This window comes from Manacus vitellinus, unplaced genomic scaffold (assembly GCF_001715985.3).
Source record: "Manacus vitellinus isolate BGI_N305 unplaced genomic scaffold, ASM171598v3 scaffold_22_pilon, whole genome shotgun sequence".
Taxonomy (NCBI): domain Eukaryota; kingdom Metazoa; phylum Chordata; class Aves; order Passeriformes; family Pipridae; genus Manacus; species Manacus vitellinus.
In genome coordinates this window covers 9,702,935-9,730,486 of record NW_021939632.1, presented here as the reverse complement: position 1 = coordinate 9,730,486, position 27,552 = coordinate 9,702,935, and the positions used below count along the sequence as shown (strand labels likewise).

Sequence of the window (27,552 nt, the reverse complement as noted above, 5' to 3'; positions counted from 1 at the left end):
CTTTTCCATGCTGCTTTTCTATTCTATGCTGGCCACAGGCCACCACAATTCTGCCTGCTGGCACTGGGACACTGTCTCATGCAACTGGTATTCCAGTGTTACCACCATGCCAGTGCCCCAGACTCGCTTTGACACTTTAGCAGCTTTAGAGCCAGGGAACTGTGAGTGTAAGATACCATCCTGTACCTTTCCTTCACCTCTTCCTCTTCCCGTTTCCTCCTACGCTCCTCCTCTTCTTGCCATTGTCTTTCCTCTTCCTCTCTTCTGATCTGTTCTTCCTCTTCTCGCCTCCTTCTCTCCTCCACTTCCTGCTTCCGCCTGAGTTCCTGCTGCAGCAGGTGCTGGTAGAGGCTGCGAGCCAGGCGGCCACGCCAGTGCTTCTGCAGGGTGACCGCAGAGGCCTTCAGTCGCAGCAGGCTCTTCTTCCAGAAGTACGCTCGGTAGTTCTTTTGGATTATAACGACACTGGCTAGCACCTTCTGATACTTCTTCCTAAAAACAGAACCAGACACTTCATGCGCCAGTGAAGTCATACATGCTCTGCACTTCTTGTATCTGACCACATCCACAGAAAAATTATTTGGGGAAAAACACTGTTTGGAAATGACACAATTTCTGTTCCACTACTGCCACTACCTGTAAACCATACTCACCTCACTGTTATCCCTCTTACATCTACCACTGGTTTGTTTCAATAGGCACCTACTTTTGTGAACACTCTGTGAGGATAAGGGATGGGTTATTTGGCACACAGAAAGCGAAAGTCCTCTGGGCCAAAGACTCCTTGCATTGCACATACACACATTCGCTGTGCAACTAACATAATAATTCAGTGTGTATTTATTATAATAAAAACAAATTTATTATAGTAAAATACAAATGACCTTAACTATAAGAGAACAAAGTCCCATATTGCCCCATCTTTTAAGTGGGTAAACACAAATTACTCCAGAAAAAGCAAAAACAGTGCAAAAATAGAACTGGTGGGGAAAACACATTGATACTACAATATTGATCATTGAATGTAACATTTTAACAGGTTCACATAAACAAATACTTCTATTGCACAACATTTTGCCTAAACAAGAATCATAGAGTATCCTGAGTTGGAAGGGACTCACAAGGATCATCAAATGATATGAAAATCAACTTTACAGCACTCTAAAATATGACAGGGCCCCAAAACAAAAGAATCACAATTCCCTATTTCTAGTAAAGTTCTAAATAAATCAGGTTTTGGCTCTGCATTACAACTTTTATCAAGGACCTGAAAAAGAGTTCCTGGTAGAAGTTTGTACAAACCGAGCAAATAGCAAAAGTTATTAGCACACAGTAATCTGGATCAATTTGTAAGCTAGATTCAAACAAAAACTAAACAACCCAAAAGAGTCAACCATAAGGTCTTGTATTGAAGAACCAAAGGCCAAACACACCTGATGTCCAACTGTGTTGGAAAGCAGCAAGTCAAAAATGGAATTTTGGGCCCCAGATCATCGGGTTAAGGCAAACTCCCATCACAATGCTATAGAAAAAAATACTAATGGGATTCTTATACTTGCAAGCGGAAATATTGCGCAGAAGGGGCTTTTATCCTTTTATTCTGTGTTGGCACCCCCATTCCAAGAAAAATGTTAGATCCTCAAGTGATTTCTGAGGAAGCAGGACTGGAATCAGAAATTCAGCCTTACAGAATGAGAGCACTTGCCTTAAGAAATAGAAAACGCTGATACCAGGCAAAGTACCACACTTCTGGGTGGCATCTCTATTTTTCCAACAGGAGATATAACAAGATTTAACCAACTTGAAGCCGACAACTATTAAGGCTGAAAATAAGTGGGCATTTTTTAAAGTAACTTAATATATTTAGACACCTTAATAACTTGCTGTAGGGAAACAATCATTGGTACTATTCAAATAAAACCCTTCTTTAATCCAAATCAGAATTTGCAGAGGGAAATTCTATGGGGCTGCTACGCAGGATCTTGAGCCAACAGGCTACAGTAATCCTGTGAGGTCTTACAGTACTAGAAAGCACACTGGAAATATCACAGTATTCTCACATATCCTTCCCATGGACCTTCTGCAACACCGTGAGGAAAAGACACATCTCAAAATCCCTGTCCTGGCAATCAAATTCCCTTCAGATGGCAACAGGGACCCATGCTGACAGCTTGCCACCTCCCCGCACATCAGATACATCAGCCCAGTCAAGAAAATCAGGAGAGGGATGCTAATGGTAGTAGTGTGCAGAGGTCACACTCTTTTCCATAAGTATTAAGTCAAAGGGAGGAAGCATAGAGAAGAGGAAAGGGAAGACGTGATAAGAAGTAGGAGGTTTTAGATTAATTGCTCCTGAGCTGCAGTCCCCTCACCCCTACTCCCTCTGTCCTCCCTGTGTCCTGCACATGGGGTGTGAACAGCTGCATGTGCACTCTTTGCCAAGGCAGATATAAGTGCATCAAAAAGGGTGGTCTGACTTTTACAAAATGCATCTGCCAGAAACTCTCTCAAGTGCCAAGCCCTGCCCAGCTACAGGCCAGCTCTGCCTGCTAATCTGCCAGGCTGAAGTGCCCCCTCATTCCTCATGACCACAGCCAAGCTTGCAGACGCCCTTCAGCTGGAATTGCTGCACACAGGCTGTGAACTTCATTCCCCTTGCTCAGCCTTCCACTCACGCTCTTGCACTGGCCAAAGAAATTCGACCGGCGGCCCATGCCGAGGGTTGGGAGACATCCTGACCATGTATCACACAAGAGAAGACGGAGTGGCTGCAAGGCTCCAAAGCTTTATTTGAAATTTAGTTAATTATTCTGTTAATGAGCAGAAATTGGCAGTTATGCCTCCAAGGACTAGACAACACAGGACTATAGAGCAATTTGCTACTGTATTCTTCTCCTAATCAATAGTCCTGCAGAATCCAGGGACACAGCCGAATTTGCACATGGATCCTGCATTATGTGTATTTGGGCTGGTGAAGCTGTTACCAGCATCTCAGAGTTCCACAGATTAGTTACATAAAAATGGGGTCATTTCAGTTGGCTTGATTTCCCTGTCTTACATTTTAGCGACCAGTCAGAGATACTAGGCTGCAGGGAATGAGAGCAAAGAAAATCTGATTCTCCAGGCTCACAGAACAAGTTCACAAAGGGGAAGGAACCAGCAAAATCCTTCCTTCGCCAATCTATTCTGCATGAGACCAAATGAATTTAAATACACTTATACTTGCAAAACTAGCAGAAATGGTATCAAGTTTAAGGCAGCACTCACTGGTACTCCTGACTTCTGCCCAGCTCTGCACAGACCATTCAGCACTTGCCCAGATGAACTCCTGCCTGCTGGACTTATTTTCAATACAGGTGCAATGCAACTGGAAACTCTTCACGGAAAGAACCAGAGAGAAAGACTGGAAAACCTTTGTTCACTCCCTGCTCTCCTCCCTTGCAAAGTCCAGTTACCTCCAGACACCTGTGAGGATTTCCATTCTGGCTGCAGAAGCACAGCTTGTTCTTAAAGATGAGACTCAGAAGGGCAACATGTGGGACGAGGAATTCAGATCTGTGGAGGCTGAAGGACCACAAGATTTCTAACCAAGAGGAACACTGCTGCCACGCTGTCTTCTATCACAGCCCTACAGGGCAGCAGCTACCTTACCAGGAACTCAGAAAAGCAGTAATCCAGTATGCCTGCGGTGATGTTTCCCAGAAAATCAATTTTCCTGTGCTAATCCCTACTATTCTCTCCAAATGCTAGACACAAAGTAAAACAGAGCAGAGGCCCTGACACAAAAAACTTGCAGTCTCATGTACAAACAATAGAGCTAGCTCATTTGTCTTCCTAGAGGGAAATAAATAAATGAATAAAAGCTCCAGAGACCAAATGTGTATTCTGCTGATATTCCACACTGGCAAGGCAGGGTACAACCCTTGCACACATTTCCCAATGCAAAATGAGCTACCTGGTGTAACTGGAGCTCTAAGAAGAGTGCCTGCTGAAACAGCGCTGCTGGCCAGGGATTTCACCTCCTCACACCCCTGACTGACAGGTGTCTGGAGCAGAGACTAGCCAGGAAAGAGCATCTTACTGGGATTAAGTGTGCATGCCACAGCCATTAAGGAGTCAGCTGTTACACTGACTTCGAGGGGCAGAGGAGGGGCAGTTTGCCTGCAGTTTGTTCTCCCAAACCTTCTCTGGTCAGGTGCAAAAGGGAGCGGCAAGAGGAGATTACTGTTGCAGAGCTGGCCAAAAACCAATTCTGAAGAGTTAATTAAAAGGAGAGGGAGATCACGAGGCAAACAGGCAGGGCGAGGAAAGAGGGTAAGCAAAGGCAGAGCTGCAAGTGAGGAAGAAGCAATTTGCAGGGGAGCAGAAAACAGAGTTGACAGGCACAAGGAAAAGGAGAGGACCCAAAGAGTAGGTGGGGCCCAGCCAGGAGAGCCCTGAAGGCAAGGAAAAGGTGTCATCAGAGGCAAGCAATGTGTACAGAGGTCCCCGAGGAGCCTACTGAGCAGCGTTGAGGGAGGGTGCAAGCGTGCACAAAACTAAAAAAGGTGCCAAAGGTGCAGGAAGGTTTCAACAGAGCTAGTGCTGGCAGGGAGGGCACATCCTGCAACTCTCCCTTAGAATACAGGAGGGGAAGACGGGATGGATGCTAGGGGACTAGAGAGCAAAGCAGGGGGTCAGGGCAATCCAGGCACGCAAGCACAGGGATGGTGGGGCAGCCCCCAGCACTGACCTTGCCATGTAGCCCAAGACGTGGGCCCGGATGACTATAGCTGCTTTCCTCAACTCCTCTTCCCGATCCTTCTCCAGCTTCTGCTCAAGAGCTTCCTTCAGGAAAACCTGACGCCACGGGGAGGAGTTTCAGTAAACACAAAGAGAGGAAAGAAGTCAGTCCCCGGGAGAGCCGGGAGGTTTCATCCCCGGGTGAGCGGCGCGGAGAGCGCTCCGTGCCCGGGCGGCCCCCGCGCCTGCCCCGGCGCTGCCCCGCGGCGCCCGCACTCCGAGCGCCGGGGAAAAGTTTTGCAGCGGCAGGAGCCAAACTCCGTGCCCAACCCCCGCCTCCCTCACTCTGTGGTCAAGACTTAAAAGAGAGAGAGAGGGAGGGAGCAGAGGAAGGAGGGAAAGAGGAGGGAGGAGTAGAGCCCGTGCTTGCGCCTGTGATTAACTCTTTCTCAGCTGACAGCTTTCCCTGCAGAATCCGGTACCGCCCTGCAGCAGGCACCGGGACCTACTTGGGAGATTATATATTTTGCAAAGAAACTCCTCCGCGTTTCAAGGAAAGGGAGGAACCTTTATATTTCTGGACTCCAGGAAGCAACCTTAACAGCAAGCTTAATAATGGAAGGCAGTCTGAAAGCCAAAATCCCAGTCGAGGTGCGAAGCTGTGTGTACCTTCAGCCCACCGGAGCTGGAGCCCTCCACCAACCTCCAGAACTCTGGGGTGGAGATGCTTCCGTGCTGAAGAGGTTCAACAGTGCAGCATGCACTAGGGCCAACTGAGCTTTGACAGTACAAGTCTTCAAATATTACTGTTGCACTTCAATGTCCAGTATTTTAATTCTCAAGCATCTTCCATCACCTGTATTTCAAACCTCTGCTCGGTGCTAAATGCTTGTGAAAGATGAAGATGCTACTTAAGAGACAAAAGAACTGAGATACAAGCAAGATAAGGCCATGTTTACAGGAATTGTACTGACATATCTGAGCAATGTTAAAGCAGCTGGCTTGCATTAGGTTAGCACAGGGTTCAGCACAAACTCCTGAAATAAATGCATTGCTTTTTGAGATGGACTGCAGCCTGCATGGAGCTCCACGGCGCTGTGGGTACACTGCTAGCAGTACCTAGCCTAGAATAAGCTGGCTAAGGTATGTCCATACAAGCTGCAGTCACAGCAGCAACTGCCATATGGTCAAGCTCGTGTGACCTCCTGCCTGGCATTGGCACTTCAAGGGCCAGCAGCAGAACAGGCTACATTAGTAAAGTGCTGCCCCACTTGGTAAAGCACTGCCATGTATGCAGGGTGTGAGCTGACACTCCTCAATCTGCAGAACCACACTAATCAGTAAAAACTCCTTACAAGTATATTGGATCCATGTGGTTATGGTGAGAGGCCAGAGATTTGAACAGTCATCTAGTCTCAGTGTTCTGTACAAACTCTCCTCCTCCCCACTTACCTCCCCCTTATTATCTCTGCATACCTTCCCTTCCATCACTGCTTTTGGCCTCATGCCCTAAGGCTCTTCTTTCCCCCTGCAATGACCACTGCATACTGACACCTCTCCCTGAGTTAGTACCTATAGCCAGTGACTTTCCTGGACTCAAATTTCTCTCGAGAAGCAGTTTCCATTAAAATGGCCTTAAGAAAGGAACTGTTTTATAATGACTAAGTAACCGTGGGTAGCCTTAAAAGAAGGTTCATTATCAAGGTACTGCCAACCATGAAGCTGGCATCCTTCCCTGCAAGTTGTATATCTACTCCCTCTGTCAACTAAACAATCTTTTAAAAACTTCTCTGAGGCAGGGATTGCTCTTTCCATTACATTCCAAAACCAAGCAGCAGTCACCCATTTCAAGAATGCAGCCACCAAAACACTGTCTCAGTCCATTATCTTCATCAAATTGCAAAAATAGTCAGGCCATCAGCATTTCCATTGCAAGCACTGTCTTGCTGGACCAGGCCAATAAGGAGGGGGAAAAAAACTTCAGGGCATGCAGAGTTCTATGAGATCCAACCCTAATCCTGTAGGATTATAGGATCTATATACACTTGAGAGTGAGGGGTTAATCTCGAATATCATAATGATATCTACTTATAAGCTGTTGGCATTTTGCAGGTTTGTTTGGGTTTTTTTAAGACTCCTGTAGATGACAAGGAAGAGTAACAGGCATTCAAGTCCAGAAATATTTTTGATGCCTTGTAGAAATAAACTGGAAGGTGGCCTTTATTTTTGTCATAATTCATAGTTGTTTTCTGAAAACATGAGATCACTTTCACCTGAGGAAGGAATGATTGAACAAAACATACAAAGTTACCTCTATCATACCTACTCATGCTAGACACTGGCCAAGTTTTAAACCACAGTGCAACACCACAGCATTCCTCACACAACCTCAGTAATGCCTGTATGCACCATCAGTGTGACAGCAAACATGTTAAGCTTTCGTATAAATCAGCAGACACTGAATGGGCACCCATGTGTACAAAAGTGGGATCATATGATTCTTGGGGACAACACTGGGAAAGCAGGAAGTGGGTCACTGTGACCTGGATGCCAAACAATGTACAGCAACCTCCTCCTTCAGATAGGCCCTGCAAAACAGCAGGTTGAAATGTGGAAATTAATGCCTTCAAATAGCAAGAATTACTGTGTTAAACAGCTGTAAGAAATCTGTGTTGTGGGTATGGGCAAGTATGGCAGAAGTTCCAGGTGCACTGAGGAAAGGGGCATGGAAACTGCTGGTCCATGCCAGCACATCTCCAGTGAAGACAAGGGTACCTTAGCACCACCTCTTTCATCATCACACTGCTTGTTTGCATCCAAGCCCTCAACTCCCAACAATATCGGATAAAACCTGCCTTGCATACATTAATACTTCTTATAAACATTAATTTGACAATTGCCAGCACAGCAGCTGCTCTATTCTTAATGAAAAACACAAAGATCATCCTGCCCTTCCTCCTCCGTTTCCTTTCCCAAGCTTCACAATCCCCTACACTAATTCACAGAGTCTTTTCCTTCCTCCTTCAAACAATTGCAAGGGATATAATTATCCTTCCATTCATTTTGCAGGAAGTATTCCCCTTTCTATAAGCCTTGCTCTTCACCCACCCCCTATACTTCTTCCTAGGTTACATCCCCAGTGGTTTGTCACACCTTTTTCAGTAGCTACTCCCGATTCCATGTGCCGAGGTTAGTTCTGGGAATCACAACCTGAGTACCCAGAGCTGCACCTGTAGCAGCAAAAGTGGCAGTAAGGCCACACAGGGGACTTCCTTTTCAGGACAATGCCCTACACTATCCCTTAGGTGGTAGCTTCACTTCACTCTAACCTGAAAGCCTCTGGAAAAATTAAGGCTCTTTTCTTCATGAACCCAAGTATTCTAGGCCTGTGTTACCCAGCCCCAGCTAAAGCATGAATACAGAAAAAGCACTCTGTATTCCAAAACCAAGACACAACAGCTGGATACAGGCAGCAAGGAAGGTGCTACCAGGAAGCACCACTGCTCGGCACACCTCACCTTGGCATCTGCTTCCCTAGGGGCAGGCTTTCTGGAGGCACTGTCATAAAGCTGAGTTGCAGATAGTCTCCAAAGCAAGAATGAAATAGCTTTGCATAAGAAAGAACACCAAGCAACTCATCTGAAAAACGAAATGGCAAGGCAATGCACCTTGGATTGACAGCACCTTGAAGTAGCCAGGGGCTGGCCAGCCATTCAGCATGGCAGCAAGGGTGGAACATGCCAGGACAGCTTTGGAGTGATCCATTCTTTAAATAAATAGAATTGTTACCCTTTACCAGGACACACATCTCTAATTCAAACCATGCCCAATATAAAATAACCTCTACAACCCAACAAGATGGCTCAACTGCTTCCCAACTCCTGTCAATTTTCCTTCTCAGGCATAAAGAAATTAAAAAATACAAAGACTGCCATTCTTAATAAGTTCTTTCTTCCCATAATATTCCAATCTACAGCAACCAGGGCCCTAAACAGAGAGACTGCTGCTTACCAACATGCCACATACAGCTCTTCAGATATCTTTTCAATTACAGGACACAATTGTTAAAAAAAAATACATTAGAGTGCATCCAGTGTTTTGCCAAAATACAAACACATTTTCTTTGCCACAATGACCACCTATATATTGTTTTTTCAAAATAATTTGTGCAGGTCAAGAATTGAATGAAAACAGATGGACTCAGTCCTTCATGATGCACAATGGAGACTGAAAAGGGATCCTATTGCTGCCAAGGACTCAAAGCAGCCTGGATTTCCTGCTTGTTGTCATTCTGCTGTAGTCCCTGGACTCCAGCTATATAGCTTATTACCTTTTGTACTCCACAAGGTATGTGCGTGTGAGCTTGGTCCTCACACGCATTCTCCTGCTGCCCTTGCTGTAGCCCAGCAATCTTCCATCTCTTGTCACACTAGGAAGAACGTTCAAACTCCATGTTTACCAGCTCTAACCACTGCTTTCTAAAGCTTTCCAGGCACAAGCAGCTCTGCAACACACACAACCTCCACATAGGCTTTAATACTAAAATGCTAGGAGACTGGCAGTCACCCAAGTAATGTGGGTTATCTAGGGACAGGAATGACCAAAACGGTTCCTGGCTTGCAGGGATCAGTAAGGAGACTCCAGATGCTCAAATCAAAGATGGGGAACACTTTAATTACAGAGCAGAAATACAGTTAAGCGATAAAACCTTCTTTCTTGAGTATCAGTGGAGGCATGTGAAAAAAACAATCAATCAACCAAACTTCACATTAATACATCTCCTTCCCACTAAAATGGCCAGTGGTTTCCTTGGTTGTCACATGGAGCTCATAGCTCAGACTACAAACTGGGCTACCACCACTCCTGTAGGAAGGGGAGAAAGATATCTTGCTCTCTGAAAAAACATTATAGTCTATGCACTCACTGAGAAATGACTGCTCAAAGCAACAAATATTGTTATTTGATCTCCCAGACAAATTAAATGTGCATGTTCACTAGAAATCACTTCTGGTTTCAATGTGACCCTGGAAATATTCTGAAGTACTTTTTTGAAAGCTTAAGGGCAAAAAAATGCAAGAAGTTGCTTTGATGGACAACCATCTGCTCTAGATATGGACTGCATACCCACTATTGAGAAATGCTGTCTGCACTGGACACCATCCATCTTGGAATATTCTTTGAAGAATTTACTGGAGTATGTGGAAAGTTAGAGACAGTTTCACAGTCCTGGATTTCTATAGCAATATACCTCACAATGCTCACATCTATTTCTCTCTGAAAATCCAGACTATTCCAGGCTAGAGAGAAGTGTTAAGCTTTCACCAAAGCACAAGCAAAATCTGAATTACGCAAGTGGGCAGAAGCATTTGGATACCTTTTCATAGAAAATGTATGCTAACATCTGGGCTCACTGCACAAACCATCATCTGAGCTTCCACAACAGAAAGTTGTCACACATCTGCTGGTCTAGCTATTCACAGTTTAGATATATACCAAGCAGCAGCTCACTGCCTCAGGCTAGAATTTTGGTTAGCCAAGCAGAGTGAAATACCTGGCACAAGAGGCAAGAATTAATGGCACACGTTACAGTGCATAAATTGAGACCCATGTTTGTTCTCCTTGAGTCCTTAAATTGGATCAGACACAACAAAATCAATCTGGTGTAGTCAATGAGAAGGAATTTAGACAAAATCAAAAAGCCTTCTACATCTCTAGGTATATAATATGGGAAATATTTGAGATGCTACAGGTCAATGACATAGGCCAGTGTATTTAAAGGATCACGACTGCATTGTCTTTTCTACTGCCTTGAATCTCACCAGATGCAATTGCCTCCCCTTGCAGCTGGAACAAAGCCATGCCCTGCCCCACACTGATGAAGTACCTTGGTTTTACCCAACTGCCATTCTTTCTTGCTGCTGTCATAGGTCTGAAGAAAACCTGCACATACAGTTTTGCTGTTGTCTGAGAGACTTGTTCCCTTCACAAGCATCTTGTACCTAAGAATGAAACAGAGTCTCATGAGATTATGATTATGACAGTAACAGCCCCCTTCCCTCTCTCTCTCCCCAGTCTTTTAACTCTAATTATCCTTCTCCCATTAATCCTTCTTCCCTTGGGACCTCCCTTCTTCGTGTTTGCCTTCCAGTTTGGAAATTTCCATCCCCCAGCCTTCATCTGTTCCTACCACACTGGCAATTATTGTTGCAATCCCAGTAAAAAAATACTAACTCAACAGAATTTTTCAGTAAAGAACAACTGTCTTTCTGAAACATGTGCTTTCATCAGACACAAGTTATTTTGTTCAGTATAGGGGTGGCATTTAATGCTCCAAGAGACAAAGGAAGCAATGTTCAGTGGTTTCTTCTAGCCTTAAATTTTAAGAAATCCTTTTGATGTGGCTAATTAAAAGAAGTAATCACTCTTTCCAATATTAATCATCAACTATACTGTCCATTAAAATTTTCTCCAGCCACCTAAAGGTTTTAAGTATGGTATTTTCTTTTTTACACATTATGACCAGCTGGGTTTCACAGCATCACACTAGCAAATCTGTGCGAAGCTAAAAAAAAAAAAAGAAGAAGACCATCTGGCTATTTTTCCGTTCTGACTTTTACCCTAAAGGTAAGTCTTCAGAAGGGCTTCCAGATCAGTCTATGCTATGGGCAATAAAGCCATGGTTAGAAGAACATCCCACAAATGATCCATACCAGAAGCAGCAGTTAAAGATGGAACAATCATATGGAATTATATACCTTGGGGCTGTTACAGCATATGAGACAATGACAGCAATTACCTGCTGAGAAAGTCCTGGAAAAGGCGCCGTATAGGGAAACCTGCTCTTCGGACTTTCACTGTCTCCAGCATCCCTGAGTACCGGAGCTGATTTAGAACCACATCTGGATTAAAGAGATTTGGCGCCTACATAATGATCCAGAATAAAAAACAAATAAGAGAGACAGAGTAAATATTGATCTTGGTATTAATGTCTTTGCTGACTTGAACAGTCACTGTTTCTCTGAGCACGGTCTCAGGCTGCATATCTGTTTCTGTGTAGAAAGTCAACCCTGCATATTTGGGCAGGCCAGGTGAAAAGGAGGAAGTTTGGGTCAAGGGGAAAGCAACCTCACAACACTGCATGGTGCAGAATATGGGAAGAAAGGGAGCTGGGCAGATCCTGAAAAAAAACCAAACAGTTTGGAGACTGCACTCACAGTCAGATCATGGTAGGAAAGCAAAGATATAATGCATTAACACATACAGAGTGCAGAACCCTGACTCAGTTCTCTTTGCAGTCTCTCTCCAGTCAAAGTGGAGAAAAACTACAGAATTCTTTTCTGGCACAAATCCCCTAAGCAGGCTGTCCTCTGCCGTATCACACACAGTTTCAAAACACACACAAAAAAGGATCAGTTCAGAGCTCCCCACCCAATCTAGTTTGCAGCATATCCTCCCGCCACAGTTCACAATACAAGCAAGAGTCAGCCTATGTCTAAGGACTGTGACTTGCTAATGAAGTGTCCACCTCCTCTGCCTCAGAGCCAGGGATCTGCAGGAGACATTTCCTACTGCACAAGTCTTGCATTCCAGAACAAATTTCTCTACAGGCACCTCAAACAGGAGTGATTGCTTCTTCTACCACAGCTCTGGGCTCTGCACAAGCCTGGTTCATCTTCCAGGTTTCATAAGCACTGAAAGAGGTGGGACTGGCTATATAATCTCATACTCAGCATGCAGCCTTTCCATCTGATTACCAGGAGGAGGGTTTGTTTTTCCTCAGCTGTAAAATAACTAGAATGAAAAAGGGAAGGTGAGGAGGAACTGCTCTTATCCTCAGTTTGAGGCACCTGCCTGGCATTTGTGCAAGAAGTGAGTGCTCATGAAGGCCTCTGTCTCATGAATGTATTTTGCTGGGAGACAGACTTACCTTTTCTGTATTTGGTTTGATGCAGCGGATGAAAAATGGGTTGGAAGTATTAAGCGTGGCCATCAAGGAATGGAGAGAATCCTAAACAGCAACAAGACAAACCCCAAAGGATCAGTGACTACAGAAGGCAGAGGGGCTACATTTGAAGCAACAGGGTCTTCATGCAGCCCTCACATTCTAATGTCTTTTGACTCTGCCTTCCAAAATTTCAACAACACAGGAGATTCCCTCCTTTCCAAAACATACCCACACAATTAGTTTGCTCCTAACACTGTTTACCTGGAGCTGTATAGCTCACGTGAGTTAATTTTACATGTCTCTCAAACTTTAAATGCAGGAAGATAAAATAGTGAAATGAACGGAAGGTTTGCAGACAATCTGAGGAGGTAAAATCCATACCTGCAAGGTCCTCCCAATAAGGTTTTATTGGAATTGTCACAATACTTGTAAAAAATGTGGCCTAAAAGGACACGTACACTTAGCTGAAACACCAAACCAATATGAAAGATCAAAGAACCTCAAGAATTTCATATACTTAGCAAAGTATATTCCCTCTGCCACCCTGCTCGGTCTCAGCATCTCTCACATTTTGCACCAGACAGAAATCCTTGGGGCAGTGGCACTGTCTTTTTTTAGCACTGCAACATTCCTGCACATTTTCAGTGCTGGACATAAAACAAGGATGAATGACTCCTCTTGGCTGCAGGCCTTGCTTAACCATCTGCTCCTCCCCAGAAGCCTGCTGCTCTCTTGGAAAACATCATACCCGGAACTGGGAACTGACAGTCGGTCTGCGCCTCTGGGTGCCCATCTTCAGTGTCTCTTCATTGCAACGACTGCAGACTCTTTCAAAAAGGTCATAAATGAAGTCCAGCCTAAGGGAAAAGAAAAGAATGAAAGAAGATGCAAGACCTCTAACACCTGTGAGAAGATGGTTCTCATTCTCAGCAACTGCCTGGTCCCAGTGTGAAACACCTCATTTTTATTCCTGCTGTGCCAGAGTGGCTGCAGGAGGCAGTTCAGCTGGGCACTTCAGTGAGGAAATTAATACTTTCCATGGGGCTGCCCAGAACCCGCAGGCTGCCCTGTATGTCACACTCTGCTGCAGAGCCAGAAACCCCATCTCATGCTCTCAAGCAGGACATTACACAAAGGAAAATCTCCATTCTGCGCTGGCTAGGACACCTCCCTTGAGCTATATGCCCCCAGGCAAAACTACCTTGAAGGTATGCCAGCTAGACTGGTGCTGTCATGCCCTCCTGAACTAGCTCTGATGACTAGCAGCCACAACATGCTCATGAAATTGGAACCGCAGCTCTTTGTGGCCAGAGTTCTAGAGCTACCCTCAGTGTAGGTAGGGAAGGAAAGGGGTAGAGGAAGGGGAGAGAAAGGGAAGGCAAAGGGGAAGGGAAGACTAACATTGCCAAGAGATTTCTGTCATGCTGTTATAACTCTTTTTAAAACTGGGACAACATAAGTCCTGATTAAATCTGTGCCTCATTTGACTTCTCCAACTCTCTTTTCGTTTGTCAGAACACTCCGGCACAAAGGGAAGAATGATTAAGAATGATGCCTGATGCTCTGGCAAAAGCAAATGCTTTCCTTGGTCTAGTTATTACATGAATGTGGCTTAGCCAACCCAACAGATGTGGCCTCTTCACAAGCATACCTGCTGTCTTTCAGCATGTTTAAAATGTCATCACGAAAAGTGTCTCTGTTCTTCTCCAGAAAGCCTCTCACATCATACAGCACCTGCAACACAGACAGAGCCACTAGAACAGTGCTGTACAAATCATTAAGCACTTCTACATTTACATGCCAATGTACAAGACCTCCAGCAGAGCTACACAGTAACACTGCAGGCATATGCCAAGATCTGAACTTTTGGGGTCAAAGAACTCCAGAGTTTTACAGTTACCATCCAGAGAGTGGCTTTTAGCCATCAACTAAAAAACACAAAACCCCCTCAAAAGCAAGAGCCAAGTGAAATAGCTGCAAAGATTTGCCTGGCAGGGAGGGTGTGTGGGGAAATCCTTTGCAAAGGGTGAGGTACACCATTCACTTCAGGAGAGCAAAGTGAATGGAGAATGCCACCCAGTGCCCTGACTTCCCAACCACAAGGGCTCAGCAGACATTATTCTAGGAGGGGATTAGCCCTTCTTTAATGTGCAGGTGTCCTCCCTTGACACACCTCCATCTGTTTCATAGCTCTTCACAACAAAGAGCAACATTTAACCTTAAAGGCTTGGAAACCTTTTCCTTTTTTTGGATAGGTATTTATCCTTTTCTCCTCCTCTTCAATAGTCAAATTTTCCTTGTGATTTTTACTTTGGGTTTTGTTTGTTTGTGAATGTGCATGTAAAGACAATATGAATAACAGAAGTACAGAGGAGTTTAACCCCCAAAACAAAAGTTACTTGAGAAACTGAAACAAACATCCAGGCTGGAGAATATAGTACATACTATTTTAAGCCTAAAATTTCAAAAGTGCTCTGGTAGGGGGCACTGACTGTGTGGCAACACACAGTTCAGAGATATTATTGATTTTTGGAACCTAAAATCAAGGACCTTAAATCCAAGATATACCAAGCATCTCACAAATAAATCATGAACACCTACCTCCCCTGCATAATGTCTTATGCCAAACTGATGGTCTGTTACTCGAGGCTTCACATAGTAGGGGTTGCTCTGAAATGAAAGAAAAAGAAGTAGTCTTCTAATGCTGATGTAAGAATAAACAGGCTCAATCAGGAACTCTGCCATGACTATGACAAGGCTGGGATGGGCAAGGACCTTAGCTCTTGCAGAGCCCAACCACATCTGCTGCAGCTCTCTGCTGCTACATTACAAATATGTTACTTAAATAAGATGGAAAAATCCAGCCCTTCAAGGCATTACTCATGTGAACAAGGGCTTGCAGAATCAAGGTTGGGCAGGCATGCCATGGATGAAATGTTAATTCTTGTGTGTCTGACACCTGAGGAGACTGGGCTCCACACAAATCATGTGGTGCAGGACACAGGATCAGGATGCAAGGAAGATGGCAGCTTTGCAGAACACCTACACACCTTTTCTTCATCAAAGGAAATACTATACCAGTGTCCTGTCTTCCTCTATATTTTATCTTTCTTTGCACCTCTCTTCCCCTTTATTGAATATTCACTTTTCCTTTCTCTTATTAGATATTCTACTCTCTCCTTTTCCCCCTCCTTTCTTTGTTCTGTGAAAGCCGTTTTAACTATGTGAGAACAGCCACGCTGCTCGAGACCAACAATCTATCCAGCTGAGTATTCTGCCTCTAGCAGTGGCTATGTACTGTAGAGTAAGAACAAAGCAAGTAAATCATACTTTCATCCTAATATTCCCTCAAAATCTACTTATTTCTATAAGGTCTGCCTAACTAGTAACCCCAAGTGGATTTCTCTTGCTTGCTTGCTTATTCCGCACCTGAACCCATGAAAACTTCTTGCATCCAAGTGTCCTTTCGCAGGAGCTCTTAACCAACCCCATAGAGAACTATTTAAGCCCGGCTTCCATTAGTGCCATTTGTCTTCTACAGGCCATGTGTGACTTTTAAACCCATCACACACACACCCCCCCCAAGTCATCTTCTCTCCACACTGCAGGGTCCCTTCAACCTGGTTTTCCATAACACTGAAGCTGTCCCAAACCAGTTGTTTACTAGTTCTGATACAACCCCTTTTCGAGTGGAGGGGCCCAGTGGTGGACATTATTCAAAGTGCAGGTGATCTATAGATTACACAATGCCATAACACTGTTTTCTTCTTTTATTCTATTTTCCAGGACTTTCTACTATTTCATCTGGAGTTTTTTTATTACTACTGAGAACTGTGCTGATATTTCCATGGAACTATCTATCACAGCCTCTGTCTGGGTCTCGCTCCTGAAGAGCAGCAGTCAGTTCAGGGCCCACTGTTTTCAAAGGGGAAATTGGGACTGTTTTCCTTCAGGTACACCATTTTGCATTTATCTACACTGCTTTTCATTTTCATTTTACCACCCAATCAGTCTCATGAGGCCCCTCTCAGTCCAGTCTTGCCCCATGAATCAGCAGAAAACTGCCACCTCAATGCTCATATGAGACAGTGTCTTGCAGGCCTCTCTTCATTGAGGTAGCTGACCATTTACATTTTTTGAATTTACTCAGTAGTGAAATAAGAACTATAGGCCTATAATTTCCTACAGTACTTCCTAAAAATTAAAATAATTCCCCACCTTCTCAGACAAAAGTACTAAGAAAATTTTAAGTAACATGTTGCACAATGCTGTTTAAAATTGAGCTCTTTCATCTTCAAGGTCTTTTGGCAGTATTGGGTGGATGGCTCCTGACACTGATAATTTGTTAGTGCCACTGGAAATTTTTTTTCATTGCTTTCTTTTCCTTTTCACATTGACCCCATTTCATTGCTCTTCCCTTTCCTCCATTCAGTCATCTTTTTCCAGTCACAAAATTCCCTATCTTCCATTCCAAGCGTGACTGCTCCTGGCTCTCTCATGTGGATTGGCACACTCCTCTCCTCTCCTTCTCTACCAAGCCCTTTTATTTCATTCATGCTTACAACACTTCTGGTTCCTTCTCCTCTCTCCCCTATTGCTCCTCTCTTCAGTTGTATCAGAGGTCATATTCTCTGAAATCCCAGCCTTATGCTTTTCCTTCTTAAGACTACAGCAATCCACAGAAAATACAGAGAAGAGGGCTTGTTCTCTTCAGGCTTCCCAGCAATGCTGGCTGGATGCCTTCCAGTGCTCTTCCAGCCAGCAATAGAGACTTTAACTGGTACAAAAAACAATTTCACCTTCAACAAATGAAAGCCCTAGAGCACTACCTACTAAATCGTTCCTCCCTGCATTTCACATCTCATAAGCTTCCTAGGGTTCCACGTTAACTGCTATCCCCTCAAAGCAGACAGAGGTGACACTATGAACAGCTTAATGAAAAGGCTACTCAATGCACAGAAATTACCAAAAATAGCAACCAAAATGTTGTGGGGCATAAAAGAATGCAAAATAATACTGGCAGTCTCATGCTGCTGTACAATAAACCACAGGTACCTTCTTACCAAGGGAACTGCATTCTGGTCTGATTATTTATCTCAGAAAAGAATAGAGAAAAAAATATGTAGACAAATTCAGAGACAAACAGCAGAAAGAAAGAGGAGCTTTGAAATATCTCCATTTGGAGACAAACTGAAGAAGTTGGGACAGTTCAGAGAGAAAATTCAAAACAAGTGAGGCATTAAAAATATTAATTAGTTTTATATTAAAAGTTAACAAATACCAACAACAATAAAAAAATAAAAAAGATACAGCAGGCATTCTCACATTCCTTGACCTATAACACAAGGCAAAGCCACAGCAGACTAAATTGAAGGCCTTGATTTAAGCCTGAAGAAAGGAAATATTTCCACAAAGCTCTGTGTAAGTAGCCAACCAAAAGTCATTGCTATTGTTTCCAATTTGTAGTCATGAGTATTACCAGCAAAGTTAGAATACAAATATGAAAAATAAGAATATCTGCATCTATGCCAATTAAAAAAACTTCAGATAAAGGATACAAATTTTTATATTTTCAGGCTTGGATGAAGTCTCAATTAGAAGACTAGGAAACATATTTGCTGAAAATGTTCTTACTAAAGTAGTAAATTATTCCATAAGTCCATGCTACAGGCTTTAATTTGTTTTGTTTTCAGTCTATTTATTATTTAGAACAAAGTGTTGGCTGTACCAGAGACATGGTAAGGGATTGCTACAGTGATCTCACTGGGGTTTCTGTGTCCCCAGGATAACTTTCTGACCTGCATGAGAAAGCCATTCCACTCCTGTGTCCAGAACACAAGAAAGAGGATGAAAGAATTTAATTAATTAGGAACAATAAGAGAGCTTTCATTAAAAGTCATGAGGCAAAAGCCGTCCCCAGCCCCAGGAGACAGATTTGACACGCTCTGGAGCAGACTGCTGTGAGTCAGCTGGCAGGAGAAACCCATACACACTGTGCAGCCACATCCTGTGCCTGGGGTGTTGCCTTGTGTCTCATCGCAGACCAGCAGAACCTGACCTCCATCCCATCCTACAAATTCAAACTTCTTCTACCCACAGCCTGTGGAATGCACACTCCCTTTTCTCTATCTGCACAAGAGACCATTCTCAGGTTGTCTCACATATTACTTTTGTTCAGTGCAGCTTAATTAAACACTAGCAGGTTTGGGTACAAGGCATTTTAAATTTCCTGCACAAAGCATATATTTTACATCAACAAAACCTTCACTTTAGGTTTTGCAATGCTGATGGGGCTAACATACTGATCATTTGCCTGCCAGGTTATTTTCTTACTTACCATATGCTGGCTGTGAAGTTTTTCCAGAAGGGTGTTGTCTGTGCCTTTGGGGAATCGACTCTCTTCATTCACCAAAGCCAGTAGACCTAGTTTCTACAGCCAAACAAGAGACAGGCTTTCTCAGCAAAAGCTCTAACTACACAGAACCAAGACAAGAACTGGAGATCTGAACAGACCACTGAGCAATAACTCCTGAGTTATACCCAGCAAAGCTCAAGCTGAAAGCAGAATTCTGGCCAGTCAATGCATTCAGCAAGCAGAATGTAAGTGGAGATTATTTATAAAAAAATCACATTAAGGTTTTACTTAAACAATAATCTAAAACTATGACACTCTTCCTAAGCTTACTCTCAACAATAAGCAGAGATCTGCTTTCTTGAGCTGGGACTACAGCTCTAAGAGCCCATACTTTTGCCAGGTCACTATGGGAACATGATCTAAGCAACTATCTGTTTTTAAAATCAAGAAACCCCAGGAAAGGTCTCAAGACAATCAGCAGTGCCCATGGTGATCCCTGGAAACTGTCACAGATAACTGCTTACCTTCTCAATAAGGTCCAGGCACTCTGCATTATCCATCCAGTCAATGGCTTCCCAGTTTATCCCTTCCCTGACAGTCAAGAACAAAGAGAACAAAGATGTGAAATGAAAGATTCAATGCTCTGGGGTGTAGGAGAAGAGCAGAAGTAGCTGAGCATGGCAGCTGTCCCAGGACTGAAGACAATTTGCAGTAATTAGGCTTTGCCATGGCTGAGGAAAAAGAATAGGGGACACAATGCACTGCTAACACAAGGAGATGGAGATAGGAGACAGCCTTTCTTATCCATACTGGCGATTTAAACTGATGCTTATCTTGTAGTCACTTGGGCAAATTTCACACGAATTTTAAAACTGTAGTTGCTCTTTCAGGACTGATGAGCATCAGCCCAAGCAGTGGCGATGATGGACAGTTTGCTACACAGCTTCGAGAGTCAACTGCTGACCCACCAATATGGAAAGAAGGCCCAAAGTACATCTGCCAGAAGACTGAACCACAGTTCACAGGTCCACCAGAAGAAGAGACAGGAGAGAGTTTTCAGGGAGAGTTTTGAAGAGGATGACACAGGTAAGCTTTAGCTTGACATACAGGGTGCCTACAGGGTGGCCCTGAATCTTTCAGAATAGGGGCTGATATAGGCAGAGTAGTGCAATAATTATGCTTTGGAAATCACCCATGAAATTCTGTAAATCTGCTGAATGTGTTTTTCCTCTCTTATCACCTTCTTACATTCCCAAAATAAAGGATGTTTCTGTTTTCAGAATTCAGAGAAGCCTGGGAATAGCTCTTACTCAGGAATCCAAGGAAGACTACAGGCTATGTATGAAGCTACTTACTGACTTTCTGATACAGACACCTTTCAGGTGGAGGCTAACATTTTGAAGATAGTGGAGAAGTTGTCTACAAACCCTTCAACCTAGGCTTCATACTTCCAGGTTCAGAGCATTAAGATGAGATACACAGAGGTACTTACTAAACCTGAGGAAGCAGAGCTTACACAGTGAAAGACGAGCTTTAGGCACATCACCCTAGAATAATTTGATGCGTAGACAATAATAAAATCCTCTCATTCTTTCAAAGTTCAGCCACAGAACTTAAATTTCTATGCAATCATCAGGAAAAAATAAATTGTCATGATGATACCATTCTTAACACAGGCTTCCTGCAATAGTGGAACAGGCCTGAGAAGTGAGTGCATAAATAGCCTTGCAGTTTTGTAATCTTTAGAATTTAATGAATTGACTATTCAACTGTCTCCCTTTACAAGGCTGCTCTCATTTGCCCTCACTGACCCTATTCAATTGCTTCATTCACAAACATAAAGGCTTCTGTTTCAGAGCAACAACTAAAGTATTTGTCTAGCAGCCTTCTCTAGAAGCAGAAATACTCTAGAACATCCCAGGTACTTCACTAAATACAATTCAATATGAAGCCCACAGAAGAGCAACAGCTGTGCAGAAGGTCCCAGGATCGGGAAATCTCTCCTTTAAGTCTCCTTGCTGAGGAAAAGAGCCCTTTTCACAGTACAGGAATCTCTAGGACAGAAAGAGCTATCAGATATCTAACTGTCTATCTTCAGGGACTGTTCTTTTGCACACCAAGATTCCATCTGCATAACACTACCAGTACCCTAGGTAAATCATTACCAAAGTCAGTAATAAGCCCAGTGACCACGTACTCTAATGGGTTAAAGCCCAAGAACTTTCTATTCAGCTGAGAGACAGAAGGAAATCTAGGTTTTCTAAATACTACAAGGGAGACTGCTTTTGGCTGGAGGCAAGTGACTTATGCTGGCAAAGCACATGGACAGTGCTTATCAAGACACATCCACAGTCAGGGTTGCGCTAAGGCCCAGTTTTTTCTCCTGCCTCAGCAGTAGGGACTGAAGAGCACAGAGGAGGAATGATGTTCTCCCTTCTACTACCCATGAAAGCAATAGGGGCTCCCCTTCCTCTGTTTGTCACCTGTTGTACTCCAGCTGCTCCAAGGAGAAGATGTGCTTGTTGAAGTATTCCTGGAGTTTCTCATTTGCATAGTTAATGTTAAACTGCTCAAAACGATTCACCTGCAAGAAGAAACAATGATTATAAAACTTAACATGCTTGACCCTGAGCTCTAAAATAATCTATAGCAGCAAGGTGGAAGATGCCAGGCTTAAAATAAAGCCAGAGAACATAGTGGTCAAGATGAACATGAGGAGAACAGTATGGGGAGGTCCACTATGAGAACAGCTTTTGTAGCCCATGCAAGATTAATTCAGTAAACCTAAATCATAGTAAAGGATGCTAAAGACAATCATGCTTCTCTTCTTGGAAGAAAGAAATATAATTCCCTAAGTGTTAGGTCACTGGGCTTTCTCTTCTGTGAAATACCTGAGCAGTCACTCTGTGACTGTTCAACATACAACCCTCATCAGTTGCAGTCAGAAGTATTACAACAGCATTCTCCACACAGTGGAAAATAGATGTAAACAAATAATGTACACACAGGATTTGGATATTTAATCTGCATACAAGTCAAAAATTCAATATTATCTATCACAGTACATCTGTTTAGGGTTTGTGTCACAAACCAGACTTTGAACATCAGCTTTTATGAATACAGGTGGCAGAAATGGGCAGCTAAATATATCTTGCTACTTCCAGGGGAAAGTGACAGTGGAGAGACTCCAGACTGGGGGATACAAACCCACCAAAATTCCCTCCTATACGCACCTCTAAAATCAACCCACTCCACAAAAGACAAAATCCTGACCTGAAAATTCTCGAAGCCAAAGATATCCAGGATGCCCACAGACTTAAAGTTTTCCTTGCCTTTGATCTTGGTATTAATCTTGTTAATGAGCCATGAGAAACACTGGGAATAGAGCGCCATAGAGAGGGAGTCTCTGGAGTCAGCTGCCTGTAAATACAGAGAATGAAAATGAGTCACAAAGAGAACAGAAGGCATAAGGGGCACATGAATCTCTGTGGGACTTCAGGTTCCTCCCATCTTCTTCAGGTGCCTCAGCCTCTGTACGGGCTGTGTATGGTGCAGTATTTATATGTATCAAGTTTTCAAATAGCCAGGCCACACACAGATAAGCCATGTATAACCTTTGGGTAACTGAACTTCAGAGGCTGAAAGAAGTAGCAAAATCAGGGACATCTTTTGGAACAAGTGCTGGGGGGCAGGGAGGGTGGCAAAATACCTCACAACTAAGCCCACAGCAGTCATTTGCATCACCTGAGTCAACATTTGCAGCAACAGGCAAGGTATCTTGGTTCAGTACTCCTAGTAAAGCTGTCAAATGGGTGTCTGCTCAGTTTTCAAAAAACTGGTAGGGCAGGATTTAATGAAGTATTCTGACACCAAGTTGCCCTCAAAAATCCCCTTTCCAAAACTTCCCTGCAAACAGCATTATCCTAATTGAATCCAGTTAGGCTAGCCAACAGCCGGGACACGTGCCCCAAAAGATCATGGATTTAAATACTTTTCAACTAGAGTTGACCCCACATGCCATGCACTGATCATAACCAAGTGTCATAGGCAGAAAAAATAACTTAAATTGTGATGACTAACAGGCACTAGCTAATTGGGTGTATGTAAGTATGTGGATGAACATCCAAAATCAAACTTTTGGTATCTCAAGCAAAAGCCTGCTACCTGATAGCTGTAAAAGGAATGGGCTGGTTGCAAAGTTCGATAACACTTGGACAAGCAAAAGCAGCACACCTCAAATCCTCCAATTACTAAAGAGACATGAGACAGAACCACAAATTAAGAGGCTGATCACATGCTGTCCTTCTGCATATACACTATTTAGAATCGGAAACTAGAGTTTAGGGTTCTAGAAAGAAGAGGAGGCCAAAAATAAGGGTTCACAACAAGAAGACATGATCTCAGGGAGTAGAAAAAGGGGCCAGGAGAGAAGACGGCAAAGATTGTGACTGGAAGAAAGATGTTGGAAGTGGGGAAAGATCCTGGAGATTGGAGACACGGAGATAAATGTCAGGGTATGCCCAAGAACCTTGGCTGGTAGTTCCTGAGCCTGGTAACTGCAACTACACAATACGAACCCATACAAATTTGTGCCTGACCCTCCTGGACAAGCAGCACACTCCCAACTGGGAAAGGAAGTTGACATCTAGAGAACGTAATGCTGAGGGGTGAGTGAGCAAGTATTTGAAATAATGAAGTAGGGTAAAAGTTTTAATCTTGTCATTTAATAAATAAACCACGGTAAATAGATTACAGGTTGTTTCCTCTGTCTCGCCTGTGACACCAGGGCAATTCCTTCAGTAGGCCAGACAGCAATGACTGATCTTCTAAATGCACCTTCATCCCCTTAGTTTTGCAACCCTAAATAACACAAACTCTTGTGTTCTGCTTTGCTAATGACACAGGTCAACTGCCTCTGAACCCTTTCAGCCCCTCAGTGAGGCTTCTGAGGCCCAGCCTAGCAGATCCTCCTTTTCACCCAGCCTCACTGTTTTTCTCCTCCTTTCTCTTCCTGGGTACTATCTCCTCTTCAGCAGCTCAAGGTCGGCACAGAGCAATCTCCCTTCTCCACAGAAGAGAACATTTCAAAGCATGGGCACACACATATTTTCTGGGTATTTCTTCTCTCCATCAGATGATCTGTCTTATTAGTTGGGACTGAGAATGCCCTCAAGGCCATGCCTCTGTAGTATCTCTGGCTACACAGTTAAGTTGAACTCATTTTCCAGGACCTCCCCATCCAGCTGTAAGCAAAGCACTTTCCCTACAATACGGCTCAAATGAGATTCTCAAAGGATCTTTTCATCCTTCCAGCTTTGCCTTCCTTTAGGCCAGTTCATCCATTCAACCCACTGAAATGTCAAAGCTCAGATGGGTAGTGAGCCCATTACATAATGAGAAATCCCTGGCAACTCTATCAACGCATTCCCACAACAAGTGGGAATAGGTGGGGGCAGCACATGAGGGCTTCAGCAGGAATAGTCTTTACAGGCCCAGTGTTCAGTGCAACAGGCTTATCTAGTGAAGACAGCTATCACAGTTTTCTTGTGGTCTTAGTACTTCACTGGGCTGCAAGCAGTAAGTGTGGGGTCCAACACACAAAAATGTCAGCAACAGATATACTATCAGGCAAAGCTCTATTCAGGGGGACTCTTGTAAATCCTACAACTGCATACTGTTGTTCTGGACTGCCTGAATTGTCTCTGGTATTATTTGTTATCCAACTTTATGTACTGCTAGAGAAAGATGTGGCTTATTTAGGACAGAGAGCTGAGAAGAAAAACTGTGGTACTGGATACTGAGGATATCTACCACAGGCTACAGGCTGAAAAATAATTTTCACACAATTTCACTGCAAAGAAAGGTCAAAGACTATGCAAAAAAAGAGGCCATTTCTTAAAGGCAAAACTTAGCTTCTAACATATTAGCAGGTGTGTTCACAGCAAGAAAAGAAGCAACTACTCTGCCATAATGAGCACTGTTGAGACTTCAGCTTGAATACGGTGCTGAGCTGGGGGCACTCCGCTTCTTGAAAGATGTGGGAAAACAGAGACAGAAGACAAAGAGATTTAGAAAATTACTTACAAGGAAGCACTGAAGGAACTGGATTGTTTAGCTTAGAAAAGAGAACACCACATGAAAAACTTCACAGAAGCCAAAGCTTGTAAGGTGGACAGCTGGGATGTCAAAGGTAATCTAAATATGAGGAAAATCTTTTCAACTCCAGACTCCACTGCAGCTAAAGCAGGATACTTAAAGATGCTGTGAAATTCCTTCCATGGGAAATCTGAAGGAAAGTTAGACAGACATCCGTCAGAGAAAGTCTAGTAACTCTGGTTTCTCTGCCAATACAGGCGTTGGATTGATAACCCTCTGCAGTCTGTGCCAGCACAAGATTTCCATTACAGATGTTCATTTTGCTATAACATGATGTATCTTCCATCCTAGTAATATTACTCCATGTTTTCCAGTGTTTTGCATTTTATTAATGACAGAAGATTTTCTACAGTTATCTGTGCATGGACCTAAAACACCAAGAGTGCCCTCAAGTGATCAGCAACATCACAAGAGCTACGTATCATTTTTTTCAGTCCTCCTTTGTGGTTGTATGGATATGGAAAGAAGCTACTGTGGGGTAACAACCTAACATCTGCCGGATGTTTCGTGGTAACTGTGTGCAAGCTTTTACCTTCCAGTAAATGCAGTGTAACCTGGGAGTTCGGCAAGGTAAAAGCATGCGTACATGCAATTACCACAAACCATCTGATGCACCTTCTGCACGACACAAGTATGACCAGTTCCTGGTGAGTGAAGGTGACTTAAAACCATTGACAAAGTGCATTGACATTTGAAAGTGAACTCCCCTGTAAAACCTAAAAAGCAGAGTCAACATTGAGACCTGAACTGCCAATAAGGGCAAAATACCTGAGGAAACAGGAAGCCCTAAACTGGAATGGGTGATACAAGAGGGAGACAGAGGGCCTGAAATGCAGAAGTGGCAGAAGCAGTAGCATACACTAGGACACTTACCTGCTCCACAGTGAGAGGGGAGCTGATCTCTTCCCCACGCAGAATCATGGACCTCTGCGTCAGTACTTCAGAAAGCTGAAAGGCATCTAGGCCCAGGAGGTCACTGGCAATGTTCAGCACTAATAACAAAGGAAGACACTCTTTTTTCTCTTGCCTGGATCCCCATCACTCGTGGGGGATTCATATTTTGCAGCTCAGTGAGGAAATCCCAGGGACTCCTACAAGGCAAGTGACTAAACTCCAGCACAAAACACACCCCCCTTTACTTAATTCTACTGGGCATACCCAAAGCTGTAAGCTCATATACCCAGTCTGAGGCAGAGTCAGCATCCATTTTGGGCCACAGATACTCCTGTAAGTCAGACTTTCTGCTGACAACAGGAAGAGCAAAGTCCTGTGGAAAGCTCAGCACTAGCAAAATATTTATCGCACGAGAAGATGTTTTCCTAAAGGCACAACGAGCATGGGATTGCTAAACTTGGATGTTAAGAAGAGAGGTAACTAACTTAAGACTTGAAGGACTTGTGATACCTATTTATTTCTTCTGTCTGTTTAGGGATTCACTCTACCAGATGAACTCAGATTGCATAACGGTAACAGAGTGCACACTAGCAAATGCTTCAAATGAAGATGGGGGGAAGTCTCTAACACACTATTTTTATCTCCAACTCCTCCCTGATCCTATTTCTTCCATCTCTTTCAATGCAAAAGAGAAATTGTGGGGCCATGGACTCGTCTGAGAGTAGCCGGGAGCACTAATGGGTCAGAGGGCCACAGCCCAGTTAAATCACACTGGTGCCCTGGAGCCATGTATCCTGTGGCACTGCCTTTGCAGAGCTCACTGCAGTCAGTGAATCTGCTGGCAAAGGCACTGCATAACCAGAGGGAAAAAGGACAATGGAGTGAGCTTTACTGGGGGCCGTATGGGGCTTTGCATGGTCTACCAAGTTGCTAGGGTCCCACTTACCTGCTTTTGTCGTAATCTGGGCCCCACCAGCTGTCATGAATTCAACATTTCCCAAATGAAGTGTCCCAGAAAGAAGTTTGAAGATGTCTCTGATTTCTTCAGTGCTGAAGTCCACCACCTTCATGGCAGTCTGTTCAAAACCATACAGCTAATGTTGGCTGTATTATAGCCAAGTACAATGTAACTACCACACTCAGGCCCAGTCTGTGTAAGATGTATAACTCAGAATTATAGTCACCATGAATCAAAGTGAAATGGGATGGCACAGCACCTCTCCTAGTTATACATCTCTCAGTGATCTTTTCTGTCTCGCATTCTCTTCTACATTTACTCTATCGCCATCTAAGAGTGGTGGGCATTTGCTCCATCCTCAAGTTGGACTATGCTGCTGACATTGTTGGTCTGTCACAGGAAGAACGGATTTGCAACTATGTGAGGAAATCTGCCCCTGAACACTGGCAGCACAGGTTACAGATGTTACTGGATTATTTCCACATTCTCCCTTATTTTCTTTCCTGAAGGACATATTCATAT

At 43.6% G+C, this 27,552-nt stretch overlaps 1 protein-coding gene across 2 annotated transcripts in view; it reads right to left on the bottom strand.

Annotated features, from left to right (window-relative positions):
• Nucleotides 1-27,552, bottom strand: part of LOC103756864 (unconventional myosin-X) — a 90,794-nt gene that overhangs the window by 29,603 nt on the left and 33,639 nt on the right. For both annotated transcript variants that reach the window (XM_025895071.2, XM_018072553.2), the window contains 14 exons: nt 27,019-27,148; nt 26,052-26,170; nt 22,296-22,442; nt 21,506-21,606; nt 19,547-19,613; nt 19,005-19,097; nt 15,269-15,337; nt 14,319-14,401; nt 13,416-13,524; nt 12,650-12,730; nt 11,519-11,643; nt 10,607-10,721; nt 4,733-4,839; nt 187-492 (listed from right to left, as the gene is read on the bottom strand). In XM_025895071.2, coding sequence (XP_025750856.2) covers nt 187-492; nt 4,733-4,839; nt 10,607-10,721; nt 11,519-11,643; nt 12,650-12,730; nt 13,416-13,524; nt 14,319-14,401; nt 15,269-15,337; nt 19,005-19,097; nt 19,547-19,613; nt 21,506-21,606; nt 22,296-22,442; nt 26,052-26,170; nt 27,019-27,148 — 1,652 coding nt within the window. The remainder of the gene's footprint in view (nt 1-186; nt 493-4,732; nt 4,840-10,606; nt 10,722-11,518; nt 11,644-12,649; nt 12,731-13,415; nt 13,525-14,318; nt 14,402-15,268; nt 15,338-19,004; nt 19,098-19,546; nt 19,614-21,505; nt 21,607-22,295; nt 22,443-26,051; nt 26,171-27,018; nt 27,149-27,552) is intronic.